Genomic DNA, 21,484 nt, shown 5'->3' with positions numbered 1-21,484 from the left:
AGTAAAGATAATAATTGTTACTCTACTATTGTACAGGCTCTACTATTAGTGTCAACCATAGAGATGTAGAGAGATGCCAACTAATGCGCTGATTTCGAAGCTCAGAGTCGCATTAGAAATTGACACACACAAAGTAGGTACTCAAAATATGTGCTCATTATCCACTGCGGTATCAGTACTCAACGTTCGAATAATCTTTAGTACTACGCAAGCAATGTAAACTGTTTACATTATGACGTCTGCAGCATTGTGTTCTGTTTTTGGGCATATTGCTGCGACACCGGCCCCGCCCCTTGTCACATCTCCCTTTAGTTTCTGTGATCTGTGGTGTCAACCCTATGTTCTGCAATAAAGGTGCAGCGTAACTGATAGTGGGCGACGTTCCTACTCCGCTGACATTATGGCGGGTAGTTCAATATTTCGGTTGCCTGGGACGCCTTTATTGCGTTTAAAGCATAGCGAAGGCAGAATTGCTGGGAAATTACCTTTGGAACAGGGATTTCATTATACCAATGAAGGTGGATTCGACTAGACAAGAGTAAATATTAATCTCAGAATAAATAGGCCAGTTTTGACATGTTTTTGTTCCCCATACTGAAACTGTCAATGTGCCAGTTATACCAGGAGTTATTCTCGCATATAAGTTTGGTCGAATCGGGCCTGAGTTGAATATAATAAGATAAGTAAGTAATTGATCGTCTCTATTTATTAGCACCGACTTTAATTCAATTCGAATTTAATTCGCCGGCAATGGGCAGGGCACATAGTACGCAGAACTGACGGCCGATGGGGCAGCAAGGTTCTGGAGTGGAGGCCGCGTACCGGAAAACGCAGCGTGAGACGTCCACCCAAGGTGGACCGACGACATCATAAAGGTAGCAGGAAGGCGCTGGACGCAGGCCGCTACCAACCGGGCAGCATGGAAAGCATTGGGGGAGGCCTATGTTCAGCAGTGGACGTCCTATGGCTGAGATGATGATGATGATGATTAACCAGAGAGATCAGTAAATAGTTAAATCTGCAATTAGTTATGACTGAGACTATTTCTTACAGCACTTATAAACCCTTTAACTCGAATATACTAATGCCCGTTTTCACCTTCAATCCCAAAGTTTTAAGTGACCCCTGTGGTAACACATACTTAACAGGAATTTTGTTTTCACCTATGAAAACAAAATTCCTGTTAAGTACCATGTGTAATTGTATTCCTGTAAAGTGACTCCTAGATCACTTTAAAATTAGGGATTGATGGTGAAAACTGGCATCAGTCTCTCAGACTAGGTAACTAAGGATAATTATTACCTACCTACATGCGTTAGCGTTAGGCCCAGAACAGATGGTGACACGCAACTGCAACGAAACTGCAACTGCTAGTTACTTTTGAGTTGCATCTAAGTTTCTGCCATAGCGTCCGTTGAGAGACCACACATGACGCGACCAGTTTGAAACTTTCAGTTTCAGTTTCATTCATAAGAATCATCAGAAAGTTGCAGTTTCGTTGCAGTTGCGTTTCACCGTCTGTTCTGGGCCTTAGACTTTCCTTTTTTCGGGTGTGTAATGTATGATATAACTACATATCATATAATACTTAGAGGATATAACATCAAATTATATAAAATCATTTAATATAATGATTATTTACTATAATAAACGAATAATATAATTTTAAAACGAATAATTTTAAGACAAAGAACTATTAACTGATATAAAATGGTTTGATATAATGAACATTTTCTATAAAATTTACAATGTATACTATTTAAAACAAATAACATTCAAATCATATAAAAATAAAATGTCGAACAATCAAATGAGATAAAATTCTTTTCCTATAAAACTTAAATCATATAACAATAATAATTTTATATAAAGTTCAATTGTTATAATAAGCATTGCATGCAGCAAGCAAGCAAGCAAACAAGCAAGCTAGCAAACGAGCAAGCAAGCAAGCGAGCAAGCAAGCAAGCTAGCAAGCAAGCTAGCATGCAAGCAAGCTAGCAAGCTAGCAAGCAAGCTAGCAAGCAGGCAAGCAAGCAAGCAAGCAAGCAGGCAGGCAAGCAAGCAAGCAAGCAAGCAGGCAGGCAAGCAAGCAAGCAAGCAAGCAAGCAAGCAGGCATGCAGGCATGCAGCATGCAAATTTGACTAAAAACTTGAGACTTCTGTCACGGCTCCGGCACTGCGGGGCTCTGGCGGTCCCTCGCGTGCTAATCGTCGCAGATGGCTTTCGCTCGACACCGCGTCTTCGGCTTGCTGGCCGGCTTCGCCGGCCAGCCTCAGCCGCGGCGCCTCGCTTCCAGCCACCTGCTCCTCAGCCCGCGGGCCGCCTCGCCCCTCCGTGCCTACGCGCTTCTAAATTACACTCTAGGGGTAGGGCAGACAAGACTACGTGGAGTCGGTTTTACGGCGATTCGTTTTTGTCACTAAAGTCATTTTTAAGTCAAGCTAAAGAAGAACATACTAAAAGTTATATCTATCAGAAATTATATCAATTAAAGATTATACCAAATAGTAGTTATAACAAATAATATTTATTACAAGTAATGGTTATGTGAAATATTATTTATATTAAACAAAATTACATCAAATGAGTCTTAGATTAAGTAAGGTTTATATCAAATGTCTTTATGCGTAGTGATTGGTATCTGAAATAACATTATTAGAAATGATTTATTATATGAAGTAAACATTATATGTTAAAAAATTATATCAAGTGTTATTATAACATACGTTTATTATACAATATGAACGTTATTGAAATGAATTTATATCATATAAACTTATATAAACTGTCACGCACCCCCTTTTTTCTATTATCTACGAATATTTTTATATATTTAATTAATCTTAGCTCGATGTTTATTCATCCCCATTTAAATAATTCCATTTGTAAAAACAGTCAATAAAGTATTCCGTTTTGTGTCACCACAGTTCCGAATGTGAACGCGGCGCTGCGGTCTTTGTATTAGATTATTCTGCGCTATCGTACCGTTGGAGGAAAATGTACGAATGTGCCTACATTTTAGCGACCGGTAAAAAAGCTGGTATTGACCACTAGTATATCGGACGTAAAAACCCCGGGTCTAAAGCATAAAGTCCAACGTCGACAATAAACGGAAAACAGGAAGAATCTCCGAGTCTCACTGTTTTTTGAAAAATAAATGAAAGTTAGTCAGTTAGCAATAACGATTAGGCATTTATCGTTTATAACTTCGCAATTAAAACTTCCTGGCAATTAAGCGACGATTTATCAAAAAGTTTTTAAAACTCAGTTCATTTCCCATGACACCACTTTACAAGATGGACGTCAAAAAAACTAAAGAGGCCCACCCTCAGTGGTACTACTTGAAGATAATATGCAAGCTCATTTACTACGTGGGCATTGGCGACTGCTGGTACGAAGAAACCAAAAGAAGTCGCACTCACAAGGTTCTGTACGCGATTTGGGCTGTACTTATCAACGGGTACATAATATTAGAGACCTGCAACGAAGTGCTGGCCAACTTCAGAACAGATCTGACTATCAAGGAAAAGAACGACTTGATTCAGTTCACTTTTGCGCACACTCTACTCAGCGCCAAATACTTTTGCTTGATACTCCAGAGAAAAAGAGTGAGGGTTCTTTTCAAGAGAATGGTCGGTGAAGAATGGTTGTATGTCTGCCTGGATATAGATAAGAAATCTGTGAAGAAAGCCATGCTTTACTCACTTACTTTGGCAGCCATGACTTACACTACGTTGTTCTTCACTGCGTTAGACGCTTTGAGGGGTACTATTAGAGAAGGTATTTATTTGACTACCTCAGATGTTTTTCATGTCATGAGATTATTCGTATGTTTAACATGCTGTGGTGACATGCGTTGTTAAAGAGTTGGTACTCATTTTTTTTGCTTTTCAGGGATCCCATTCCGCACAGAAGTCCATCTTTTTCCGAGTCCATCGTATTCTGGAATCTTCTTTGGGTTTCTATACGTCTTAAAAGAATGTCACTGGTGGGTCATAGCCACCAATATGATCTTGGTGGATGGGCTCTCTATTTTCTCCCTTGTCTACCTCGGGTCAAAATGTAAACTTGTGTGCAAGTATTTCTATAGCTTGAGAGAAAAAACTATTAAGAACTCTAAAAGTATGAGTAAGGAAACCTTGGGCCAGGAGTTTGAAAAAGACTTCATTAACGGGATAAAGCTGCATGAAGATACACTATGGTAAAACTTACTTTTATTTTTCTGAATTATTGGATATAGTTTTTGCTGAATGCTTTATTGCGCCATCATACTACAGCGATAATGTGACGCAGATGTGTTTTGTGACACCTTTCCAGAATCTTTTAAATTCTCCATACCTACGGACATCTCAAATGCACTATGATGCAGAGTGCTGATGTAGGTACTATGCTGAAAAGTAACTTATGATGCTTGGCTATGACTTTCGCATTTTTTCTTGATTATTTATCTAACATTGTTATAGGTGTGCCCGAAACGTCCAATATTCTTTAGGAAACATTTACGGAGTGGCAGTTGTTGAAACAACATCACTTCTCGTGTTCTGTCTCGTCAAATTAGTTGTAAGTGTGAACATTATTTAAATCTATACTTATAATAAATCTGTAGAGAGGTCAATTCTGTACATGAAATACATTTTCAAAATAACTATAAGGGGGTGATTAATGATCGATACTGATGCTAAAAATGCAATCAGTAAAATTTTTGTCTGTCTGTCTGTCTGTATGTCTGTATGTTCCTTATAGAAACAAAAACTACTCGGCGGATTTTAACGAAACTTGGTACAATTATTCTTCATAACCCCTGGGCATGTTATAGTATACTTAGGAATTCCCACGGGAATGGGAATTAGCGGGAAAATCCTTTTGTATGAAAAATCTAAACCGCTTAAGTTAGACGCTTGAAATTTGGTATGCAGGTACCTTAGTAAACTTTAAGTTTAGTTACAACAGGATATTGCAAAATTCCCACGGGAACGGGAGTTAGCGGGAAAAAACTTTTGTATGAAAAAATCTAAACCGCGTAAGATATATGAAGGGAATAAAACGGGCTCCACGCGTACGAAGTCGCGGGCGGCCGCTAGTATATAATAATAAACTAAGTTTTCCACTGTTTATTGGGTGAAAATAAGGAATTCGTTTAAGGTGCTACCTGTAGGTAGCTTGGTTAGTGTGTGTTAGCTTGGTGTGTGTTAGCTTGGTATGCTGTCATCTGCAGGTATTGGAATTATTGCGTAACGTAAGGTCCGGTCGAAACCCGGTCGAAACTTCAGGCAATTAAAAGTAATATTTCGTTATTAACTATCCGCGTATCGCGTTAAAATCTATTTTTATTGAATAATTAAATTACGCAACGCGAAAGTTGAAAAATTAATTAATTCATACAGACTGTTTCTTCTTATTCCTCAACCATTTTAAAACGTATTCTTTTATTGATACAGAGTGCAGAAAGGAACTTGACGTTTCTGATCGCGAACTTAATGTACATTGGCTGCGTGGTGGTGATCAATGGGGCTTATATGATGGTTGCAGGGGACATCACATATGAAGTAGGTGTAAACTGAGTATTCGTTGTCGCTATCACACTAATAATAAAAAGGCGAAAGTTTGTGAGTGTTTATGTTTGTTACTTCTTCACGTTTAAACGGCTGGAGCAATTTTAACAAAATTTGGTAAGGAGTTAACTGACACCATGGATTTAACATATTGGCTACGTTTTATCGCGGGATACAGCTAGTTTCTGATAATATTATATGAATATCTTATTTGAAAGAAATGAGAGACATCAGTTTGCATATTAATTCCTCTAAGAATTCCACAATGGTTTTGACAATCTTCTTCTTTTTCTTTATTCAGATTTCCAAACTGCCAATGTCAATGTTTTATTGCGGTTGGGAGCTGGTCCCCTGGAGACCTGGGTTGCGTTCCCTGATCGTAGTGGCTCTCCAGTGCAGCCAGAAACCTATCTACATGACTGCTTTTGGCGTTATCACGTTGTCTTATAGCAACTTTATTTCGGTGAGATTTTACATGGATTAATTTTACGGTGAAACTTAGACACTATTGTCAGCCTCCTTTTCAAGGGTTTACAGTCTTTAAATTATACAAATTATAGTCATATGTATTGATGCGAGCTAGGTAGTTAAGCATTCCAAACATTTATGACGACACGTGAGAGGGCATATTAAGATAAGGTCTCACTTACGTTTGACCGCCACAAAACCAACCTCACGGGCCGCGACCATTACCTCAGGCATTAGGCCCGGGTTTTTTAATCGTAGTTAAAATGACCAATAGTCAAATTTGACAGATGTCAAATGACAAGTAACAATGTTTTTAGAACAATGGTTAGATTGATTTTTAGTACATTTTTTAACTAATTGTTTACATTTAGTTAATATTTAACCATTAGTAGCAAAATTTAACAATTAGTTATTTTAATTACGATTTAAAATACCGGCCCCTGAGTTAAGCGCCAGAACTATCTATAGTAAGTTTTATTTCCAGAAATATTTTTCTTTCCACAGGTTATACGTGCTTCTTATTCGTTCTTTGCCGTGTTCCGGTAATCTGGAAGAGATTTCGCTTGGGATAGGACCGCCCAATTTGTGCCGTTTACTTTTTATTTGTAGTACTCAATTGTTATTTTGGTATGCTTTGCAATAAAGAGAGTGCCTAGTATTCATCTATCTATTTCTATACTTATAATAAATCTGTAGAGAGGTCAATTCTGTACATGAAATGTCAGGAGGTGATTAGTGATCGATACTGATGCCAAAAATGCAATCAGTAAAATTTTTGTCTGTCTGTCTGTCTGTCCGTCTGTATGTTCCTTATAGAAACTATCTATTAACACTATCTATTATTATTACTAGAAGATTGCATTAAACAATCAAGTTGAAGATAATCATGGCGCTTTATTAATTAAACCCCATAACAACAAAAACTACTCGACGGATTTTAATGAAACTTGGTACAATTATTCTTCATACTCCTGGGCAGGTTATAGTATACTTAGGAATTCCCACGGGAACAGGAATTAGCGGGTCCGTGGCCGAGTCCCCCAGTTTTCGACGCACCCGTGGTCGACGCCCCCGGTCAGTTAAATTCGATTTGAAGCAATTTTTAATCAAATGTACAGTCAGGCACAAAAATGTTTATAAACGAATAAATATTTATTAGGCCAGTAGAATTAAACACAAAAATGAATCTAATGAAATGAAAATAATTCCTACAAAAGTTTTTTGTTTCTTACTACTGCTGGTTTTGGGTTAAAATTTTGCTCCCATATTGCATAAATAGCGTCAAACATGCATAGTTTAGTATAATAATTAGCTTGTGAAACTTTTTTCGTTGACTGTACTTAGTGCAAAAGCCGAAAAAAATATGATATTAAATTTATTTAAATCGGGGGCGTCCACCACGGGTGCGTCAAATACTGGGGGACTCGGCCACGGACCCGAATTAGCGGGAAAATCCTTTTGTATGAAAAATCTAAACCGCTTAAGTTATACGCTTGAAATTGGCATGTAGGTACCTTAGTAAACTTAAAGTTTAGTTACAATAGGATATTGCAAAATTCCCACGGGAACGGGAGTTAGCGGGAAAAAACTTTTGTATAAAAAAATCTACACCGCGTAAGATAGATGAAGGGGGTAAAACGGGATCCACGCGTACGAAGTCGCGAGCGGCCGCTAGTCTAATTTATAATATCCATCAAGATTGTATCCACGTAACTAAGAATAATGCGTGACACACAAAGTAGTCAATAAGATCGCAAATACGTCGGAATAAGGTTGCGTTATCAACTTTATGTTCACATTGGGTCATCATGGACATGGACATCAGGACTATGAGCCTCCTCCACTATAGTGTAGGGTTTGCCACAATCCCCACGCTTGGCAGGCGGGTTGGAGATCGCAGTTAAAAAGATTGATGTTTGTCAGAGAGCGCTGCTGCCCGTTCTCTGTCTGATGTGTAGGCCCTATGTCGCCTCTTACGACACCTGCGGGAAGAGTAAGGTTGGTGACAAATGTATTCTACTCTGCCGTCACTACACGGCACGGGTGGTCACTTTGGGTATCGGAAACTATTTGCCCCTGACTGTACGTTAAAATGCAACAGTGTCACGTGGGTTGAACACTTGTGTAAGGTGACGCCATCATCAATTCAAGACTCACACAAAATCACATTTTCTCTTACGCCCGTATACACAAGCGATGATTGCTTAAGTGAAGCAGTAAATTGAACGCACAGCGTTGAATAGAGCTCTGTGATTGGTTCGTGTGTCACCCAGTGCGTCCACGCGGACTGTAAGACCACATAGTAATGTGTAATACGGGCGTTAGGCACAGAACACACGGTGAAACGCAATTGCAACGAAACTGTAACTTCTAGTTACTTTTGAGTTGTATTTTAAGTTTCTGCCATAGATTCCGTTAAGACCATACATGATGCGACCAGTTTGACCAGTTTCGTTGCAGTTGCGTTTCACCGTGTTCTGGGCCTTAGTCTTCCTAGTGCCACACTGACTCTGAAAGTTAGTTTACGACCGGGATCCCGGGATCAGACCCTCTACTTCCGAGGCACGTAACATCTCCGTGCATGTCGCATCGCCTTTGTTCGCCCTATGCAACCGTACTGTACTTCCCACTTCCACGAAAGTGCAAATTGAATACAAAATTGTAGTGCCACGCCGAAATTCTTGTATTTCGCGAAAGTGTGGTGCCGCAGGAAAATTATTAGTGCTCCCTAGCGTGGGTTCTTTTGAAAATGGGAGGAAATCTCTATTTGTTGTTTACTTTATTGGTGGGATAGGTATTTCGACTCTAGGAAGGACTCTAGTCCTATCACTCGCTAGTGGATACGACAATGTGCCAGTCAATAGAATAGAATAGAATGGACTTTATTGAACACAGTGAGCACAATTTATAAACAATAACTACACAACCTGGAGGTGCCTGGATGCGAGCGGCACAGGACCGGTCTTTGTGGAAATCCTTGGGGGAGGCCTCTTTGTCCAGCAGTGGACGTCTTTCGGCTGAAACGAACGAACGAACGAATACAACACGAAGATATAGTGGGTCACTGCAGGGTCGGACTGGGCCGGAAGGGCCCGGGTGGCTGATCGCAATCCCGAGGCCCGAGACTAGATCATGGTGATGGGATACTATCGAAAAATACTGAGATACACAAATTGAGATTTAAACAAACTACAAAAAAAATATTACAATACTAAAATAAAGTAAAATAATAAGTAGGTGTAACCCACCTACAGTAGGTTGCACAGCGTGCTATGGAAAGGGCTATGCTTGGTGTTTCTTTGCGAGATCGAATAAGAAATGCGGAAATCCGTAAAACGAACTAAAGTCGCTGACATAGCCCGACGGATTAGCAAGCTGAAGTGGCAATGGGCAGGGCACATAGTACGCAGAACTGACGGCCGATGGGGCAGCAAGGTTCTGGAATGGAGGCCGCGTACCGGAAGGCGCAGCGTGGAACGTCCACCTACAAGGTGGACCGACGACATCGTAAAGGTAGCAGGGAAACGCTAGACGCAGGCCGCTACCAATCGATCAACGTCGAAAGCATTGGGGGAGGCCTATGTTCAGCTGTGGACGTCCTGTGGCTGACATGATGATGATGATGAATAAGTAGGTATTTACTAATAACAAATAATAATATAAAGCTAGCTAATCAACTTTCTTTTTGAAAGAGGAGAACTTTCAGCTAAGCAGTTAATGACTCGATCGTAAAAGCTGCTGTGGGTCTAGACAAAGTGCAAATTTTAATCGCAAACCAGTCGAAAAGTGGTCGAAAAGCCCCTTTTTTGTATGGAGTTTTGACGGATTTGATTTTCGATTCGATCAAAAAGTGCGTTTTGTCTAGGGGGGCTGTTTTCGTCATCCTTGATTAGATCCGATTCTGTATTTAATACAGCGTGAGTCACGATATAGTTCACATATGAAATTAGGTGAAACTAGATCTATTTAACTAAGAATATTAAAAACCATTGTACCTAAAAAAATTAAACCTAAGTTTGAAAATAATTATAACGAACTTTTCTATTATTGCAAAATACTACCAGTACACGACCAGGTTAAATGTCTACTCCTCAGTGAACACTTTTTCACTGAAGATTATAAAATATATGTCTACCGTAGTGACAAAACACGTAGCACACAAAACACTACGCTTCTTTTGCCTGACTACAAAAATGTATATGGAAAACAATTATTGCAATATCAAATACCTAAATTAATCAATGAATTACCCGCTACATTAAAAAGTGAAATAACGGTCCAAAACATAAAAACTAAACTTAAGCTTTATTTCTTAGCCTTGTCTCACACAGCAGAAATAACTGAAACTAAAACGCAAAAAATCACCCCGTGTGAGCTAACAAGACATGATAGCACCGCGTCATCATAATGATCGGCCGGAGTGGTACTTGCGCGCAGTAAAATATTTAACTTTATATGCTCTGAATGATTGAGTCTGATGTCGAATCAGCGGTGCACAGTAAAACCAAAACTGGTTTTTGTGACACCGTCAATAGTTATCATTAATATAAATGCTATGTAACTTGTTTTAAATAAATAAATAAATTTTTATCGACAAAAATAGGTCAAAAAATTTTTGAGTTTTTTTTTAATTATAGATTTTTTTTCTTCCAATTACTTATTGTAAAGAAAACGTAATAACTTTTATACTAAGAGGTATATCCTGTAAAAACAGTAATAATGCTAAATAACAGACGATGCTAAAAAAATACATAAAATACTCAGAAAATGCCAACAAATAATAAAAAATGATACTTTTTGAAAAAAATCTGCTTTTAAATTCGTGTTTTTTTTTTTTTGTTATTTGATAAATTTCTCCAAAAATGCCCCTATAACAGGTGGTTTTTATTACTTTGTATTATTCTCTATCGTATTACCTTTGTAAAACCAAAAATCGCTTGTCTCTATCCCTATCATAACATTTGCTATGATCGTTTGAACTAAGCCTCTCCGGGCGCGCCATTCAACGCTTCGTTAACAACGAAACTGAAAATGGCTCTAGATTTGTAATTTTGATAAAGACAAGTTAGATTTCAAATAAAAACAAAAGATTTCGAAGTAAAATAAGCATTTTAGTTAAAATTAAAATTGTCCCTACCTGTAGCGGAGAATAATGTTGTGGTAGGCCTTTGTTCAAACTATCATAGAATATGTTTTGATTTTTGGTTTGACAAAGGTAATACGATAGAGAATAATACAAAGCAATAAAAACCACCTGTTATAGGGGGATTTTTTGGAAAAAAATATCAAATAACAAAAAAAAAAACACGAATTTAATCTTTGGACAATTTCACACAGCGCCAGCTAGCCCCTAAGTAAGCAACTCAATGCTTGTGTTATGGGGTGCTAGCTTAACGGATATACTACTTATATACTTTTTTTTATTAAATACATACATATTTACTGTTTACACCCAGACCCGTCACAGAAATTAAAATTCATCATTTCAATTTCTGCCCGGCCGGGAATCGAACCCGGGACCTCTCGGCATAGTAGTCCGTTCTGAACCACTACACCAAACGGCCGACAAACAACGAATTTATAAGCAGATTTTTTTCAAAAAGTTAATTTTTTATTATTTGATGGCATTTCTGAGTATTTTTTGGTATCGTCTGTTATTTAGAATTATTACTGTTTTTACAGGATATACCTCTTAGTTTAAAAGTTATTACGTTTTCTTTGCAATAAGTAACAGGCGCGGATCCAGCCCTCAAAAAAGGTTGTGGGCATAGCCATAAAAAATTAGCAAAGTGAGAGTTGAATCACTACATAAATAAATTTTATTTGATTTTATTTTTATTTTTCTTTATTTAGAAAACCACAGCTCTTTATAATAATAATACAAACAGGTATTTTTGTTCTTACAGCCAATAATGGATTCTATATACATTATTATTACAATCTCGTAAAAAAAAACAGTCAAAGGGGCAAAAAAAAGAAACATAGGCTTGCATGCAGTTTGTGTGTGTGTGTGTGTGTGTGTGTGTGTGTGTGTGTGTGTGTGTGTGTGTGTGTGTGTGTGTGTGTGTGCGTGCGTGCGTGCGTGCGTGCGTGCGTGCGTGCGTGTGTGTGTGTGTGTGTGTGTGTGTGTGTGTGTGTGTGTGTGTGTGTGTGTGTGTGTGTGTGTGTGAGTGTGCGTGAGTTTTCATTTACCTAATAAGTCGCAAATCTCTCTCTTGAAAGAGTGCCTGGACGTGCAAAACAAATCGACTTGACTAAACTTTTTGTTATAAATGCGGTGCATTCTGCATACCACAGAATTTTGGGAGTAATTACTGCGAGTAATAAATAATAAATATCCTTGGACATTTTTACACTGCGCTTCTAGTCCCAAACTAAGCAAAGCTTGTCCTATGGGTACTAGACAACGGATATAAACATACTTAAATACTTTTTTTTTGTAAATACATACATATTATACATAGAAAACACCCAGTCCAATACAAACAAATATGTTTATGCACACAAATGTTTGTACTGTGCGGGAATCGAACCCGCAACCTCAGAGCCCCGATTACGGTAATTTTTAACGTCTCCAATCCAGACACGCTTCTCGATTCTGCGATACGATTGGTCGTTCAACAGCGTACGTCAGCTGTTTTGACCAATCGTATCGCAGAATCAGAAGCGCGTCTGGATTGGAAACGTTAAAAGTTACCGTAATCGGGGCTCAGGAATAGTAGCCCGTCTCGAACCACTACACCAAACGGCCGACTAACATGCCCGGACATATCGATCTTATTAATAGATCATAATTAAAACAAGTAAATTAGGGTTGTGGGCATGCCCACAGTGCCCACAACGGTGGATCCGCGCCTGATAAGTAATTGAAAGAAAAAAAATTAAATATATTTTTTTTTAAAAATCTCAAAAAAATGTTGACCTCTTTTTTGTCGATAAAAATAGGTCTAGTTTCACCTAATTTCATATGTACACTTTATCGTGACTCACACTATAATTAACGAATCTAACAATTTTTGCCCCAGTAGAGAACGAAGTCTCGTTTTAATGCGCTTTAATGCTGAAAATCGTCTCTCACAAGTCACTTGCGTGAATGAAATTGTGAGAATTAAACACTGTAATACATTAAAAAAAAGCAAAATAAAACTCCCGTCATTTTCCGGCAATTTTCCGAGTATTGCATAATTTATTAGAGGACGCAATTTTATTTTTGGGACATGTGTGGGTCAATGTGGTCAATAGAAGCTTAACCTCAAGTTTTTGGGGTCGCCACCCTTGTCCCCCAACCGCCATCTTGAAAAAAAGGGGTGAAAACACTTTTTTAAGCGTCTTACAAAAATTCGCTATGGCATAATTTGTAGCATAAATTGTTTTGCCTACAAGTAATATGTTTACATAACTTTTTGTCCTAAATTAAAAATTAGAGAAGTTATACATAAGCAAAAAGGATTTTTTATTTTATGCTTATAACTTCTTTAATCTTTAATTTTAGGCAAAAAGTTATATTAACATATTTGTAGGCAAAGCAATTTTCTACAAATTATGACTGTACAATTTTTTTGTACGACGCATAGTTTCCGAGACATGCCCGCGGGCAATCGTAGCACAGGGGCCACGCTGCGCGGGCCCAGGCCCCTCTTTCCCACTGGGCACTTTAGGCACGTGCCCAGGGCCCTGCGACCGAGGGGGCCCCCAGTGTTACCAACTCTCAAAAATATTTAACCCTAAAGTTGTGTCAAAACCCCCTAAAATCGCCTTAATTATTGAGTTTTCCCCCTAAAAAATATTTACAGTAGACGCTTTATAAAGTTACGCTTTCGGGGGTAGCGTAACTTTAAAAAAACGGACATTCAGAGGCGTGATTATGAGATTTGTAGCCAATAAATTATTTAATACATGAAATATTTCAAGTCAAGAAATAAATATTAATGTCTCTGTTGGCTACCATTTGTAGGTATATTTATTTTAAAAAAATAACAATAATAATATTATAAATTTCAAAATATGTATTTAAAGAGTCAAAAAATCCCTAAAAATACCCCTAAAAATTTTAGACCCCTAAAAATCCCATCTCACTTATTTACCCCGTAAATCTGGGGGAAAACTCCTAAGTTGGCAACACTGGGGGCCCCCGTCTACTCAAAATACCTTTCTCCAGATGATATGGGCCCCCTTGATCTTTAAGTGCCCAGGGCCCCTAATAGGTTAAAGACGGCCCTGCGCGGGCCCTCTGTGCTACGGTTGCCGCATGCCCCGCAACCCAGGCCCGTGGGGGGCCCGCGCAGGCTGGGGCCCGGCTGGCAAATGCCAGTCCGACGCTGGGTCACTGCGCCAATAGGCACCAACCATAGATCACAAAGACTAAAGGGAGATGTGAAAAGGGGGCGGGGCTAGTGTCGCAACAACATGCCCAAAAACAGAACACTATGGCGCCAACTATGTATTTAGCTCTGAAGCGGTAAGAGAACTACCTATTTACGATGTAGTTGTAGTAAGATTCTATCACTCTCCATTGGTGCCAACAGTTGCGCACAAAAACGGTGAAAATGAAGAGATTTGCACACTTACCAACAGACGCACTGCACTGACGAACTATCTTACCGGAGTTTTCACAAAATAATATTAAACTGTAATGATTTCAGCATTTTTAAATAGAAGGGAATTCGCAACGCAACATACGTTTGTTCTGATTTGGGATGAATCACGTAAACAAAACCTTTTAAGATTGTCCAAGTTAAATGGAACAAATCTCAAGGGATCTCACGAGAACTGCAAACAACACATTCGTGACGTGCGGGCTTGTTAGCAAGTTGCTCTGCCTGGTGAAGTAATCCAGTGGTAAGTGAGACTAGTTTGATTCTCAAGTAGGACACACGTAAGTATAGTAATTACTTAGAACACTTATTTAATCCTAGTTTGATTAGGTTTTTTTTATTTGTATTTTTACGAGAAATCGGTCCGATTTGTAAGACGCTGTTTAAATAAGTTATCCACCTAACATTCAATTTAAATTAAGTTTCTTTCGGAGTATTTAATTAAACTTTTATTAATTAAAAAATAACAAGTAAAGAAAATTCAACAAAACACTGATGTGGCTCTTATCAAGAGGCAGGCGTCGCTCACTAAATTCAAAATATTTATAAGTATTACCTATGTATGTATGCCATTTTCACGTCCAAAAATAGCCTGTACCACCACTTCGGAACAACATCTGGTAAGAAGTGGCGTCTACAACGTCGTATTCCAATATGGTTCCAGCATTGTTAGGACTATTCTAGAATCTGAGATGATCTGTATTCCAGCCTCGTAGCTGCGTCTGTTGCATTATGCAGAGTGCACTGACAGTGAAGTTCTTACGAAATTTTTTCGAAAGATTTTTGTAGAAACTTGAGGAGAAGGAATGAAAGATACCGATTTGTAAAATGAATGATTGCTTGTTAGATTTAGTTGTAGTTAGTGTTATTATGAAAACCACATTGTGACTGTGTATTTTTTGTTTTTATTTTATTTAGGAAACTGTATCGTTCGTAAGAATTGAAATCGGTTGTTCCCATTGATAGAGCCTTCAAAAACTTCCTATGGCTTATTGTTTAAGTCATCTTAATATTCGATAGGTACCTATTTCATTTTGCAATCAATGATAGGTTTACTAGAATTACTGATGTCATTCATCAACGACAGTCGCTATATTAAGATTGTAAGGTTCCACAAATTCCATTAGCATTTAAATAATCCAATAGTCTGACATTTACTCTACCAATCGTACTAAATTATACTGTAGAATTTCGGAAATTTGAAGCTTCCGCGTGAGTCGCGAGACGCGCGGGGGGACTGCCTCGCGCCGATTGGACGAGGAAAGGGCGCGGCACCATACTTCCGCGTGATTCGCTATTAGACGAGATGGCGTGATAACACTAACGTTGCGTTGTTCGCGCGCGATAACGTTATAAACGTTATGAAATAGCGTTGCCGCGTTACAGGCATTATTTTACTTTATATGTCCGCCAGTATTTTTAATATTTAATTTATTTATTTTACTGCATAATAATATAAGTAAAATGTCAAATTATTTGTTTTTTAGTTTTAAAGTTAGTAAAATTATTTATAGATTTTTACTATAAAAGAGATGTATTCTCTATTAACTACTTAATAACTTAATTTAAAATGTTCTCTGATAGAAATATGAAGAAAGCTGTAGTATTTCCTAAACTACTAATACATACTAGGGGTAGTTATAGTTATTTAATATAAATTAGTTTAGTTAAACTGTTTAAGTTTTAAACAATATTTTCATTTACTTAAGTTATTATATTTGTTGCAACTACAATAAACAGCGTTTATATCAAAATATTTTGTGTTTTCTTTAATCGTTGATCCAGGCCAAAATCTTTATAGTTTAAGGCTGAGTTGCACCACCTAACTTTAACCGTTAGTTTAAGTAACGGTAACCGGTGTCTATTGTATGGAGTCTGACAGATGTTTGATGTTTGTTAAAGTTAAAAAAAGATGGTGAAACCCAGCCTAAGATTACATTTTCATACTAATGAAACTTACAATCAATAAACAAATGTTCAATGCTCATTTAAATTTTTGTAATAATAGGCCAGTAGAATTAGATTTTAAATCGGAAATAATTCCTACAAAAGATTTTATTGCTTTAATGGCTTCATTGGTTGCCCATTAAGACTCTCCTAGGTTTTCGACTTCGACGGAGTTGTGCTTAAGTGGTGGGGGCCCCCGAAAGGGGCGCTTTTTCGGTTTTCCGGTTATACCGCGTAAAGGACTTTCCCTATCGAAAAGTGGTCTTCCTAACGGTTGAAGGGCATTTAATCCTGCATTAAATAAGACCAAATTCATATGTTTTGGACAAACCGTTCTCGTGCAAATGTTCGGCAAAGTAGAAAATATGTGTATAATTAATGACCCTCTCCACGTCCAATGGGTCGTTACCCGCAGGCTTCCAAGTCTTGAAAAGGAGCGCCTCAACCAGTGTAACCCTATCAAGGCTTACGAGCTGGATGCGCCTATCCTTGTTCGTCCCAGACGTTCCTTAACTGCGGTTGCTGCACCTCTTCCTGGCACTCTCCTGAACGACTCTGTGTTACCTAATGTGGCTGCCCCTCTTCCTTGTACCCTCCTGTACGATTGCATTGCTTAGCCATATGCCTGGTCCAAGGTTTGACGCCACAAAATCAACTTCGTACGCGTGAAAATAGTTTAAATACTATTTTCCGTGCTTGCAACATTTTTCTTTACCGCTTCGCCTCTATTAGTCGTAGAGTGATTGTATATATCCTATAGCCTTCCTCAATTTATGAGCTATTCAACACAAAAATAATTATTTCAATCAAACTAGTAATTCTTGAGATTAGCGCGTTCAAACAAACAAACAAAAAACTCTTCAGCGTTTTAATATGAACTTGTTGTTGTTGATTTTTGGCGTCGAACCTTAGACCAGGCATACGGCTAGGCAACGTAGTCGTGCAGAAGAATACAAGGAAGAGGAGCAGCCACAGTAGGTAACACAGAGTCGTTCAGGTGAGTGCCAGGAAGAGGTGCAGCAACCGCAGTTAAGGAACGGCTGGGACGAACAAGGATAGGCGCATCCAGCTCTAAAGCCTTGATAGGGTTACACTGGTTGAGGCGATCCTTTTCAAGACTTGGAAGCCTGCGGGTAACGACCCATTGGACGTAGAGAGGGTCATTAATTGTACACATATTTTCTACTTTGCCGAACATTTGCACGAGAACGGTTTGTTCAAAACATATGAATTTGGTCTTATTTAATGTAGGATTAAATGCCCTTCAACCGTCAGGAAGACCACTTTTCGATAGGGTAAGTCCTTTACGCGGTATAACCGGAAAAGCGAAAAAGCGCTCCTTTCGGGAGCCCCCACCACTTAAGCACAACTCAGTCGAAGTCGAAAACCTAGGAGAGTCTTTATGGGCAACTAATAAAGCCATTAAAGCACTAAAATCTTTAGTACGAATTATTTCCGATTTAATTCATTTTTGTGTTTAATTCTACTGGACTATAAGCCCCTTTGTTATTGTCATGTAGGCACTGTTTTATTTAGGTAATTATTGTCCTTGGACTTAAAATAATTAAATAGGTATTGTATAAGTATTTTTTTTTCATTATCATCATATTCAACTAATAAATCGCATTTGGGAATCGAACCCATGTTACTTGGAATCGACAGTGTAAGTACCGCCCCAGATACAGTCAGCTCCAAATATACTGGTCATCACAAAAATCGGCCCACTTACGTTTTACAGGAAAACTCGTTTCTACTGACACAATCATGGTGCCCCAACAATATTGGTGTTATTTGAAAGCCCAATAAATATCCTTAAAGAAAAACACCTTTAATTTCTTAATAAACGATTTAAATGATTAACATAGGTATACAATAAATTATAAATGTGACTTGAAAAAAGACCTCACTTTGGGCTCACCTCTGGGATCAATTAGACCAATTTTTATGATTATAAAACCAAATATAAAAAAATGATCTCACGTGTCCTCTTTAACAGATTGATAGCGATTTATCCCAACTTAACAGTTTTATAGCCATAAAAGTTGGCTCAAGTGTAACTACCTATTTTTTGAAGAAGTGACTCTGGATTCTTCTACAGACACATTTTTGGGGTAAAAACCTTTCCTTTCATGAAATGAACTTTAGAACTAAGCTTTCAAATGGTGCCAACATTTGTGGGAAGTAGGAATGCATACGTTTGAAAGTGCTTGTCGCGGGAGGGTCGATTTTTGTGATGACCAGTGTAGTTCATGACACCCAAAGTGGCCAAAAAGTTGTCAACACAACCTTATTCCAATTGTAACAAAGACGTGTTGCGAATTTATTGGCTTCTTTGGGTGTCACGAACTATTTGACGCTGACTGTGCCGCTCTAACAATTAGATCAAGGAATTTCACAGGTAATTGAGTTTAATATCGTTACAATAACCAATGACTTGTAAAGGAATCTACAGTATGTTCAATTCAATTGCTTGCTATGAATGCGTATGCAATTATGTAGGTAGGTATATGTAATATAGCCACTATAGCCGAACGGTGTAGGGGTTGGAGTGGCCGACTCGAGATCCGAGGAACGCGGGTTCGAATCCCACCGCCGCTCGACTATTGTGGTGAGCCCACTCGTAACACAAGCTTATTTAGCATAACACGAGGGGCTAACGGGACTATTAGTAATTTGTGCAATACAAATTGCTAATAATCTTTTTATTAAAAAAAATAGGAATAGTGGAGGCCACGTACCGGAAAACGCAGCGTGAGACGTTCACCTACAAGGTGGACCGACGACCTCATGGAGGTAGGCGCTGAATGCAGGACGCTACCAACCAGGCGATGTGGAAATCATTGGGGGAGGCCTATAATCAGCAGTGGACGTCCTGAGGCTGATATGACGTGGCCTCTTTCTTGTGAATACCTACTTACCTATCTGTTAAAAATAGATATGATAGACAGATAACACCTTATTGTAGTACACTGTACATCACACACAACAAGAAAAGAAATACACAAAAGACACTGCACAATTAGGCGGTCTTATCCCTATAATGCGATCTTTACCAGACAGTTGTTTGGGAGAGGAATAATGTAAATAGTAGGGTACCTAATCCATCTCACTTTCCTTTTTGAGATGATATTAATACTCAATACTCAATCGTTTATTGCATAACCACATTAGCAGTTTTAGATACTTAAAGTACCTACTTAATACGAAAACCGTTTTACGTTGACTAGAGCCCTGAACTTTACTGAATCGTTTTTGCTTAAAAAATAACAACCTAGGATGCGTGGGCATAAGTTTTGTTTATACATGAAAATCTTAAAATAATCTAGTTAGTTCAGCTGCAGACTAAAAAAATCTTAAGCTGGATTCTTAAACCACCGTTTAATATCAAAGCGGTTCTTAAATCACTCGTTAAAAACTGGCAAAGCAAGAAGGGAACTTGTGCAGAACCTTCCTAGCTAGGTATCATAAGTAATGGTCATAGTGAAACTACGAGTACTTACTGTATCGTTAATAAATCGCAATAAGATATTCTTCTGAGAAAATTGCCTGTGACGATAACACGGATTAGACAGGATCAAAATATTGTAAGAGCTCTGTTTCTACTAAACTCGTTCACAACCCTAGCTAATCTATCGAAGAACCCTAGTATAGCCTGATCAGGAACATAAAAACCCTCGCCATGTTGCGGAAAACTAATGGTACTAATTTCTTTTAATGGCAACAGTAACTGAAAACTTCATTGACATGTCACCTTGCATGTCAGTCTATTGCTGTCAAAGTGTAAACAAACTTTATTTTAAATGTGCGCAATTGGTTTTATGAATTAAATTGCTAAAATATTTTTATAGTCGTGAAAGAAAAGTGGTTCACAATGTGTTAAAGTATTTGTCGAAGAAAAATACTAAGGGTTCGGACAATATTTTCATTGAATAATGTTTCCGACAAAGGTTGTCAAATTGACTGACATGTTTATCGTATAGTACAGTCCACTATGAAAATTAGCTGTGGTTTGTTTCAACTACCTATTTTAAAAATTTTGTCACTTTCTAAGTGTTGAATTTTATAGGATTGGGAAAGAAGTACCGAGTTTGAAGCGTTCATGAGCAGACATTGCAGTTGAATATTCAAGTTCTGAATTTGATTATTGATGAATAACAAAATAAATCTACTAGCTCGATTGATGGTTTCATTTAATTTATTAAAATCAGGTTACCTATAATAATATTTTTTCGTTAATTTATGAAAATATCAAATTAGCACGTAATCCTGAATCCTGATACATAAAGTTAGCCTATTAATTTAACACAGGTACGACTGTACTCAGTGTTGCACTATCAAATGCAATTGACGCGCCTCTATGCCAGGGTTTTTATGTTCCTGGTCAGGCTATAGCTACATAAGCTGGGTTGCACCTTTTTACTTTAGATTTAACAAACGTCAAAAATCTGCCAAATTCCATACAAAATGCACCGGTTATCGTTATACTTAGGTAGTTACCGTTAAAGGTAGGTGGTGCAACTCAGCCTTATGCCCGTTTTCACCATCTATCCCAAATTTTTAAGTCACCCCTATGGTAACACATGACAGGAATTTGGTGTTCATAGGGATCACTTAAAAATTAGGGATTGATGGTGAAAACAGGCATTAGTCTGTCGAGTCGGTAGAGGTAGTTTTGTTGATGACACCACATGACAGGGCACAGATGACACTAGGTAGGTAATGTTAAAAAAACTACAAAGTTTTTGAATTGAAACTACTTCAACTGTGACTGCGGGAAACCCTAAAAAGACCAGCAATAATTCTTTAATAGCAGATTATGGAAATAAGTTGATTCCGCAGCGGTGACCTGCTTAATCCCTTTTTAGAATGCCGGGAGCCGTCACCGGGAACTATTAAAACGGAGTTAGGATAAATCGGCGACT

At 38.1% G+C, this 21,484-nt stretch overlaps 1 protein-coding gene across 1 annotated transcript; it reads left to right on the top strand.

Annotated features, from left to right (window-relative positions):
- The first annotated feature begins 3,297 nt into the window (after positions 1-3,297).
- On the top strand, positions 3,298-6,567 carry LOC135079513 (uncharacterized). The gene is made up of 6 exons (XM_063974169.1): positions 3,298-3,781; positions 3,896-4,202; positions 4,465-4,561; positions 5,440-5,547; positions 5,855-6,016; positions 6,526-6,567. Exons 1-6 carry the CDS (start codon positions 3,298-3,300, stop codon positions 6,565-6,567), a joined length of 1,200 nt encoding a protein of 399 aa, XP_063830239.1.
- The last annotated feature ends 14,917 nt before the right edge of the window (positions 6,568-21,484 follow it).

The sequence above is a fragment of the Ostrinia nubilalis genome, chromosome 16 (genome assembly GCF_963855985.1).
Source record: "Ostrinia nubilalis chromosome 16, ilOstNubi1.1, whole genome shotgun sequence".
In the NCBI taxonomy this organism is placed as follows: domain Eukaryota; kingdom Metazoa; phylum Arthropoda; class Insecta; order Lepidoptera; family Crambidae; genus Ostrinia; species Ostrinia nubilalis.
This window is presented reverse-complemented; position numbering and strand designations above follow the sequence as displayed.